Source organism: Eschscholzia californica, unplaced genomic scaffold (genome assembly GCF_041429995.1).
Source record: "Eschscholzia californica isolate CP2 unplaced genomic scaffold, dmEscCali1.0.p SCAF_3, whole genome shotgun sequence".
Classification (NCBI taxonomy): domain Eukaryota; kingdom Viridiplantae; phylum Streptophyta; class Magnoliopsida; order Ranunculales; family Papaveraceae; genus Eschscholzia; species Eschscholzia californica.
This window is the reverse complement of record NW_028238420.1, coordinates 61,431,543-61,442,268: the sequence shown is the minus strand read 5'-3', so window position 1 is coordinate 61,442,268 and position 10,726 is coordinate 61,431,543. Positions and strand designations below refer to the sequence as shown.

General features: G+C 35.2%; 1 protein-coding gene across 1 annotated transcript; it reads right to left on the bottom strand.

Annotated features, from left to right (window-relative positions):
* Positions 1-633: 633 nt before the first annotated feature.
* Positions 634-4,679, bottom strand: LOC147552846 (mitochondrial adenine nucleotide transporter ADNT1-like). The gene is made up of 8 exons (XM_086665255.1): positions 4,302-4,679; positions 3,877-3,925; positions 3,463-3,626; positions 2,728-2,765; positions 2,002-2,114; positions 1,785-1,898; positions 1,182-1,529; positions 634-1,064 (listed from the first exon to the last, which is right to left on the bottom strand). The coding sequence occupies exons 1-8, from the start codon at positions 4,469-4,471 to the stop codon at positions 981-983; spliced, it is 1,080 nt and encodes a 359-aa protein (XP_086521381.1). The 5' UTR covers positions 4,472-4,679; the 3' UTR covers positions 634-980.
* Between the last annotated feature and the right edge of the window lie 6,047 nt (positions 4,680-10,726).

Genomic DNA, 10,726 nt, shown 5'->3' with positions numbered 1-10,726 from the left:
GATCTCGTTGGTAAAATTAAATTGATGATAATAAAATACTTTTATGTGATTTCCACCAAGTAAACTTTTATTTCTATCATTTTTTTAACATATTATGAAGCCTTCTAACCATATATTTGACTATAATGAATCGCTTATAGTTTAGTCGGACACCAAGACACATCATTGAAGATTCAATTCCCTTAATTGTTTGTATTTTTTTTTGGAGATGCTGACACTTCTACCGGTGAGTCAGTCTCTTATTACCGTGTTGACTTCTAACTCTATCAGAATATGAGGACTTCCTTATCAACCTTGCCCGGTCTTGGTCACTCATGGGCACGGAAAATGACCCGTCCCCCGAAAAAATTGGGGTGAAATTCGGCCACAGGATGAAATTTCACAACAACTTTTTCCACAACTCTATAAGGGTCCTTACATGTTTCATCCATCATCTTATTATCGTTGAACTTCGATATTTGAGTATATCTACAATATGATTATTCCCATCTTATTTGTCAATGAAAGACTATTATTCAATTAAACAAAATGTGAAAATTTGCAGTAAATTCTCCACACTAAACGGAGAATTTATCTGCAATTTCATTTGTGACAGACAAAAAACTACTGAACCATCAAAAAAGAGAACAAATATAATAATAGGTGAAAGATTCTTCAATTGAATACTACTTAGTTAACATGACATAAATCAATATGCAAAATCACATGTTGCATCTCACAGAAAACAAACTCTTCCCCTTATTTAGATTAAGAACTACGATTGTAATAAGTAAATGGGTTTCGGATTTCTGTTTAGGAAGGAATAAAAAGAGAAGAAAACTATCACTAAGAAAAAAGTAAAAAAAACCGATCTTCTCTCACGGTTCAAAGATAAATCTTCCATACCTTATCTTTTATGCTATATTCGCTTCCCCCTACAAAAGTAGAGTATTGCGAACTAAATTAAAAGAGCTAACCTTGATGTTTCATTCATATTAATATCAATCCGATATTCTCATCTCGACCCCAAGAACATCTTTCACCATCTCGTACGAAACAAATGCAAGAGCAATAGATGGAACTACCTGTATAAAAACATAAAAAGAGAAGAAAAAAAGCTCTCAAGGTTATGGTACAAAATCATAGCAATATAATTGAGGTGCTGCCGAAATGATTTTTGGGTATTCGAATAGATTACTGACCTTCACTGAATTGGGTATTAAGCCTTTGTATAATGCTCCAAAACCCTCGTTTCGGACAGTTTTTCTGAAAGCATCAATCATGCCATTATATTCAACTGGAGTTTTTGTCCTGCCATCACCAGTAACAACTGACGAAGCATGACTCCATCCACCCATTTGCATTCTTCGACGAATGACATCAAGAGGGTAAGCAACTGTTTGGCCCACAGTTCCTGCAGCAGCTCCACATAAAAGCCTTGTCGTAATGCCTAACTCGCCAGACTCTTCAACTAGTCCTGATGGTTTGGATTTCACTAACCAGTCTTTGAGAGATTCATAAACGGCAAAGTTGAGACCTACATATGGAACCTATGAACAACATCAACCAAATACCATCCAAACAAGAATCAGAATTCTATGAAATAGAATTTGATATCGAGGAACACATTTCAATCATCTGATATAAAATTTATCTAAAGCTCGGAACGAAGTTCAACTTCTATGTCTTTGGGGCGATATAATGACGTCTATTTTTTTTATTGAGTGTCACATTAGGGAACATGTTACGAGTAAGGTTGCTGGATTCAATTGATATACTTCATAAAAAGGAAAGAATAGACTTACCACTCCAATGACAGAAGGAAGCCATCCTTTATATAAAGCCCGTGGACCTTCTTCCCGAAGGACAGTTGATAGAGCATGAATCATTCCTCTGTACCGGTAAGGTGAATTCTCTGTCTGCAGATAAACAAGAAAGTCAAACAAGATTAAAAATATGTCAAATTGCCAAAGAGAATTTATCGGAGAGAAAAAAGGAAAACAAAGGTCCCACAAGACACACCTGAACTGTAATCCTTCCTCGTACCATGTCCATTGGGTAAGTTGCTGACATGGCAATTATTCCCGCACATGCTCCAGCTCCAAGGCGTAAAAGAGGAGTTAGTGTCGCATCCTCTGCAGAGTTTAGAATGGAAAGGTTTGACATTATATCTTTGAAGCACCAATCATTCAATACTATTTCGTTGCTAAATTTGTATCAGAAATGTCATAAGAAGATACACGAGAATGAAGAAATAAATGATGGCAACACGTTTTGGTATCTGCTCGTCTTATATTTTTCAAGATATTTAGGTTCTTTAACTCTCAAATTAGTTTGAGTAAGACTCTAAAACCTTCTTTACAATAGTATCAACCTTGTTCTTCACTCTTTTTGCTAAGCTTCTAACAAAAACATAAAAATTCATTTACAAGAAGTAATTTTCTACTGACATTAACTGCTCTAGACTGATCAACTTTGACAACCATGATCCATATCAGCCGCAAAGCCACAAATATCTCACCAATCTAACAGATTGAGATTCACCTATAAAGTAAATTACCTACTAAACATTTTATAGACGCATTCACGTCAATGTCCTATATACTTACAATTAAACGAATATACTTACAGAAGAAAGATTTATGAGGTATCAGACTACCAGTCAACTTGTACACAAGTTCAGCTAATCATAAGTTCACATTCATAATGAAAAACAAAAAATTGCATAGTTTGATGGGATGGCCCTACCGTTGCCGGGCTGCTGACGATAAAGCCATAATATACCCCTGTTGCAAATATAAAAAACAGTAAGTGAAAAAGAGTAATAATAAGTTGAACGAATGCATGTATGCTCTCGTACAAACATTATTCTAAGTAGAGGAGGTTGAAGAAAACAAAATGATGCAAATTATATCTTACAGGTATAGCATGTCTAAAACTACAGACAAAAGAGTAAAGGGATAGGGAAAAGGGCATTATACGCAAGATGAGAAAAGGGCGTTATATACTTGGGTCGAACGCATTTTGGTCCATGCCGGACCATTCTAAATTCTGTTGTTTAAGATGCTAGGTGAAACTAGGCATTGAGCCCCTAACTTTTTCTTGGGAGCCTAAGCGAGGTCCTTTGCCACGGGTCAACGCAAACCAAATGTCTTTTCCCCATCACATCCCTTCATGTATTTCATTACTTCTTTCATAAATATTTCTATATTAAGTTCAGTACCACTATTTACATGGACTATAACCATCATACGACAAAACATTGAAGTATTCAATACAACAATCAAAATTTAATCGGAAAAGAACGTCTTCATCCTCTTTACACCTAAATAGATAGACAACAATGTTTTCAACAGAACCTTGGCTTCCCTGGTGAGCACCTCATTCTCCTTTGGCATTACAGATCCTAAACTACTCATTAGAGTATTCCAAATCAAATTGCTGTTTTTTGGGAATATCAACTTAGAGTAAACGAATTGTTACCTCGATGCTTGCTCATAACTAAAGAATTTGACTGCGGAGTTGGGCACAATACGTGCACAGTTAGTACCATTGCCTTTGAAGAGTCCTCGAATACCCTCAGTTCTCCAAATATATTTCAACCCTTGAATTGTTCCATTGTACTTTACATTTTGAGAATTTTGCACCTATGTTAACCAAATTCAAAAGATAGTATCAACGTTTTAAGTCAAACTCTAAAATGACTAGTATATAAAAATAAAAGACAATATTGACGCTTCCTAACGGATATCATTTGACATTATCTTCTGTCGTCCCATTTCCCTCATACATGAATCATTTTAAAATCATAGGGACGACTTCGAATTTTTCAATTGCACTGTCAAGTCTTAATAGTGAACTCATCCAAATTGTAAACCTTTTTTTTGAAGAAGTTACCTGCAACAAAATTTTCATACGTTCCAATGGCGCAACAGCAGTTCGTGAACTGCAAAACACACAGAAAATCATAGTCAGAACCGAACACCATCCAATATACTAGAGCAAACTTCATACTTGATATGCATATCTAATGCCATTTAACTTAAGATTAATTGATCGATTACTAGACAATGGAGATATAAATTCTTAATTAAGCAACTAATCAAATTCCAATCACTTCTAAAAACAGATAAAATTGCTAACCTAATGTCTATGACTAAAAACAAAATAGAGAAACAATTTTCAACAGAAAATGACGCTCAAATTAAAATAACCAATCAAATTGATAATCAAACTCAAAGAACAATCTGAAACAATCCAAAATGACAAACCAAAGATTAAAAAATAACAGATTTGAGGAGAAAAAAGAATCAAGAACTCACACTCCACCAGCGACTCCACCGGCAACGAGAGATTTGCAGATACTGAGGATCGCGGCACGAGGAGGAGCTTTTACACCTTCACTTGCTAACTTTGCTTCTTCAGCTAGATTAACGATCGTCGAAACCGCCGTCTCACTTGTTGATTTCCCGACAACATCTTCTGATGCCATTATAAACCCTAGAAACTAAGTATATACCAAACCTCCTTATAAAACTCTTCGTAAAATACAATAATAAATTATCTCTCCTACCAAAATCAGTTGTCCGGAGATCGATCAGTTTTGCCGGCGATAATCACAGAACAGAAATCTGCATTTCACTCTCTATAGATGTAGAGAGAGAAAGTTGAGAAAGAGAGACGGAGGTTTATTAGTAGGTGAGAAATACTAGTACTTTCTTTTTATTTTGTTGAAGTCTAGAGATACGTGTAGTAGTAGGATCCAACGGTTCTTAGACTAGGGATGACAGTTATAAACAAACTCCGGAGAGAGAATAGCAAATAGATTCCACTTCTATTGGATCGAGTGACTGCCCTTTGGGAACCCCCAGGAAACCTAAAAAATGGGGTGTGGTATTTTTTTTTTTTTTTTTGTTGAGAAAATTGGGGTGTGGTATTTGGACTATTGAATAATTTTAAGTGAATGAGATATCTCATAAAAAAAAAAAAGTGAATGAGATGTTTGGTACTATACAAAAAGCATAATTTCAAAAAAAAAAAAAAAGTACAAAAAACATAAATTAAAATTCATGAGCTTTAATTTCTATTTTTTGGTGTAAATGTTCATAATCTATCAAAACTATTCAGTTTTACTTAGGAGTGTCAATGGGAGAGAGCTAATGAGCTGAGCATAGCGCTGCCCAGTTACGTGTCCACATGGCTTGGTGATCGAAGGAAGCTATTCGTGACTGATAAAAAAGATGGCATATTGAGCTGAGCTCTCCTGAAGACGATATCGCATCTGTGTTTCGAAAGATACCAAAGAGCAGTTGACAGTGTCTTAAATATTGTGAGAAATAGCAACCTAAGATCAAGAACATGAATAAAAAAGGGTTAATTCCATTTTGCCTCCCTAAAGATGACCAACTGACCAAAATGGTCCCTTAAAGAGACCAACTTCTAATTTGACCTCCTTTTTTGTTTTTCCGTCTTCTGCTCCGTTAGAGGTTAGTGAGCTTGCATTTTCTTGTCACATTTACCCCTGTTCGCATCTACCCATATCTTTAATGTCAGGTCAAAAATCCCAAAAGTAATTGTGATTGTTAAATTAAGTTACTTCTCAATTTTCAAAGGTCACGTTAACTCATCTTTATCTTCCTTCGTTTCCTTCAACCACTCACCATACGAGCTCCATTAAAAAACCAGAAACCTTAAATATGATTCTTATGGAAGAATATGGGTCCAATAGAGGGATATCATAAAAGAGTACAATAATTATTTCCAACTCAAATGTATGATACCAAGTTAACTTTCATAACTAAATTCAAAATGAAAGAGAAAAAAGAACATCAACAAAGACTGAAATAACAAAATCAAATGGATGAAAAAAATATGAGAGGAGTGGAAGTTAACTTTCCAAAGCAAAAGCTTTTCCTTCACATTCTTTTCATAAGTCAGTACTCTTTAGTGAGAAAAGGGTCGGAGAAAAAACAAATCAAGAGAACCTAGATCGGTTGCTGGTGAACTTATCTTGGAGAAACTAGATTGGTTTACTGATGAACTTATCTTAGAGCACCATAGGAAGAGTTGCAGAATATCTTTCACTGTTACTTTCAAGCAATCTACCCAAAACCAACTTAACTAACAACCTCATAACAAATAAATCAAATACCAAAAAACAAAGGTTAGTAAAATCTCACTTTTCAGTTCTAATAATGAGTACATTTCTTCCCTTTTTCTTATTTGGTTGAAGGGAAGGAAGGGGGAAGGAAGATAAAGCTAAATTGATGTGGAGGTAGAGAGAGGAGAAAAACTAAATTTTAAAAATTGAAAAAGTAAACTGATTTAAAAAATCATAATAACTTTTGGAACCACAAATATTTTTCAGTTGCCAAAATATACGGGCAGGAGTATTATAAGTAAGAAAATCCATCTCATTAACGACTAACAAACTAAATGACAAAAAAAATGAAAAGGGGGCCAAATTAGAAGTTGGTCCGATCATCTTTAGGGGATCATTTTGGTGACTTGGTCATATTCAGTGACTAAAATAGAATTAATTATTAAACTAATTTCCTACTTTTTTTTTTTTTGTTGAAAGTGATAATTATATTAAAACTAGAACTTTAGAGTCTTATTACAATACATATTAGAAACTATATACGGAACATTCTTCCATGATTGCGTCTTATTTCTCTTCCTAGCCCACTTTGCCAACTTGTCTGCCACTTGATTGAATTTCCTATTCGTGTGAGAGAATTTGACTATTTCCAACCTTCGCCTGATATCCTGAATTTTTTTGATATGAATGTTGGATTGCCATTGTATTTCATTCCTCTTATTTTGTAAATATTGTATGATATTGATGTTATCGCTTTCTATGATGATCTTGCTATAGTTGTGGGATTCAGCCCATAACATTCCATTTAGGATTGCGATCGCTTCGCTCTCCTCTGCATTTCTGCTTCTAGTGGTGGTTGCATATGCTTCAAGAAATTTAGATTCATTGTTGTGTATTACCAAACTTGTACGTGCAACATTCTGGATATCAATGAAGGACGCGTCTACATTTATTTTCAAGAAAGACCTGTCAGGAGGGTTCCATTTTCCTGGAATTGTTTTGGTTGTGGTTATATTATTTTCTCTATATTTAGGGAAGGTAGTAATCATATTTTGTATTTTGTCAAGAGTATTAATCTCATGTTGGAAGCAATGGTCGCAACGAACTTTCCATATAATCCATAGAATTGTAGCATAATGAATATTATTGCTCGTGCTACTACCCTGAGGTTTCTGTTCCCAAGTAAAGATCCATTCTGCCACCGAAGGTATATGTTCCGAAATAATATTGAAGTAAAACCATATATTTTTTGCTATAGGACAGTGTAGCAAAGCATGATCTATAGATTCAATTTCGTTACAATTAGGACACTTCAAGTTATTGTCAATGTATTTACCTATTCTTTCCCTAACCGGAGAGCTTTCACACATATTTTCCATAAGAACATTCTAATTCTGGGGATGACTGGAATGATCCATATAAAGTTCCAATTAGGAGATAAAGGTATAGGCGAGTTCATACTCATGCATAGATTTTGATATAAGGATTTTACCGAAAATTGGCCAGATTTTGTAAGGGTCCATTTTCTTTGATCTTCTTCATTACCTGCTATAGGAATAGACAAAATTAAATTTCTAATATTACTATCAAAAGTATTATTTAGCAGTTCCTCATTCCATTTATCCTGCTCTATCAACTGCGAAACTTTAGACAATTGAGAGTTAGTATGATTAATAGGTGGTTGAGCAAGTGAAGGAATCCAGTTATCATTCCAAATATCAATTTTTCTACCATTGTGAACTTCCCACGTGGTAAACTTATCAATGTTATTAAGTTGTTTGCTAATATTTTTCCAATGCCACGAGTGATGTGGCTTAGCTTCCACCGGATTGTCCGTGTTATTAAAGTACTTTGCTTTAAGGAATTGAACCCACATTGAATTGGGTTCGGATTTAATCCTCCAAGCTAGCTTACTCAGCATAGCTTGGTTATCTAGCTCTGGAGAGTGAATCCCAAGCCCTCCTAACTTTTTAGGACGGCAAATCGAGGACCAGCTTTTAGTACAAATACTTTTAGACTTACCCCACAAAAACGACTTTTGCATAGTCGAAATACTTTTGCATATATCCTTAGGGAGAGTAAAGCATTGCATTTGGTATCGGGGTACGGCCGCCGCTATTGTCGAGATGACAACAGTGCGCCCAGCTTGAGAAAGGAAACTATGATTCCATTTCTCTAATTTCTTCTTAATTTTAAGAAGAATATCATTGAAAACCTTCTTCTTATGCGCTCCAATAAATAATTGGGCGCCCAGGTATTTCTCCGAAGTAGAAGCATATTTAACTTTAAGCGTTCTCATGATTAAACGTTTGAACTTAGGATGGGAATTTTTGGAATAAAATATATTGGATTTACTATAGTTAATCATTTGTCCTGAAGCGTCACAAAAAATTTTAAGGATATTTTTAAGAGTATGAATGTTGTCTAATGAATTCCGACCAAAGATGATACAGTCGTCCGCAAAGAGTAGATGGGAAATCTTCAGGTTTGGATTATTAGTAGGGAAGCCTTGGAACTTGCTTCCATCGTGTTCTGCGTTAATAAGCCGGCTGAGGCCTTCCATGGCAATCGTGAAGAGGAAAGGGGAAAGCGGGTCACCTTGCCTAATACCTCTCGAGGGGTAGAAGGTAGTGCCCGGACGACCATTAATAAGAACCGCCATAGAAGTCGTGGAGATACATTGGGTTATCATTTTGATCCAATGCTCCGAGTATCCTAATTTGGTCATGATATCCGTAAGAAAATTCCACTCGATTCTATCAAAAGCTTTGGACATATCCAGTTTGAGCCCAAAGTATCCAGTAGATCCTTTCATGGTTTTGAGCGAGTGAATGATTTCCTGACCAATGATCACATTATCAGTGATTTGTCTACCCGGGATATAAGCTGCTTGGAAAGGGGATATAATGTTTTTTAAAGAGTGCTTAAGTCTATCTGCCAAAATTTTAGTGATAATCTTATACGTGGTATTGAGAAGGCTAATAGGTCTATAGTCCGCTGGAGTTTGAGGAGAAGTGGTTTTGGGAATCAGACAAATATGGGTGTGGTTAGTCTCATAAGGAAGCTCGGCAGAGATGAAGAAATCTTGAACTAAACTATATATGTTGGGGCTAACCGTATCCGAATTCGATTGAAAGAAAAATAGAGGATAACCATCAGGTCCAGGGGCCGCATCTCTTTTAAGGCAATTAATGGCTCTATTGATTTCTTCTTGATCAGGGACATTGACTAACTCTTGATTTTGTGCCGTAGTAATGGTGGGTTGAAAGAGATTGAGAATGACGAGGTTAGGATTGTTATTGGTAGAAGAACTAATGGTCGATAGGTGATTAGTGAAAATAGATTGAATACTATCCAAATCCTCTAACCAATCTCCATTGATGTTTTTTATTGCTTTAATTTTATTATTTCTATTATGTTGTATAGCCCGAGAATGGAAAAATTTGGTGTTTTTGTCTCCCACCGAAAGAAAATTGTTTCTAGATTTTTCTTTCCATAAAATTTCTTGATGTTTATACCATTCTTTCAGCTGGTAGTTTAATTTATAAAATTCTTCTTTGTTAGTGGTGGTATTAATTTTAGTGATGATATTTTTAATATTGTTCTCTATATTACCAAAAACTCTTTTATTCCAATTAGTAAGTTGTCTACTAAGATTTTTGAGGTTCACTTGAATATTAATGTTATTAGTCCACTTATTCGCTATAAACCCATGACAGTCGGGATGAGACATCCAAGTGCGGAGAAATTTAAAAGGTTTAGGTTTATTGTGACATTCTTTCGTGTCAGACAGAAAAATGGGGAGATGATCTGAACCCACAGATTCCAAATGGCTGATACTAAATTTTTTATTACTTTGTAGCCAAGAGAGGTTAGCCAGAGCTCTATCCAGCCTCTCTTGGATTAAATTTTCACCCAATTGCCTATTATTCCAGGTAAACGGGTAACCTCTAAATCCCATATCTAATAGTTTCATCCTGTTGATATAAGACAAAACTTTAGGAATGTGAGAGTTAGTGGCTAAAGATCCTCCTTCTTTATCCTGATTGTCTAGTATAGTATTGAGATCTCCTATGACTATCCACGGAGACTCGTTATCTATATTAAGCGCTTCTAAAGTTTTCCAAGGTTTGAGTTTGTTATGATGGTGAGGGCAGCCGTAAAAACCCGTAATAATATTATGTGAGTTATTATTAGTATTTAAGATGTCCATATGGATAATATTATTATCAGAATAAATTATCTTAAGATTAATGTTGTGTTTCCAATACACGACTAAGCCACCCCCTTTATTGATAGGTTCCACAAAGTGATTATTGTAATGTTTAGTGATCTTAATATATTTATTTATATTTATCGATTTAGTTTTAGTTTCAGCTAGGAATATTATGTCCGGGTTTTGTTTGTTAATAAGATACATTAAATGTTTACGAGTACTAAAGGAAGAAATTCCCCTCACATTCCAACTAAGAATGGAAGGGCAGTTGTTTACTACTGACATCTAAGACAAAGAGAAAAATAAGGGTGCCTAAAAAGGAGAAAAGATAGTGGGTCTCTAGAAACCTATGGGTATCTAAAAGATATTACATTTAGTAAGACCAAAAACGACTAAAACGGGTTTAACCCTCCTTGGCTACTACTAGGAAA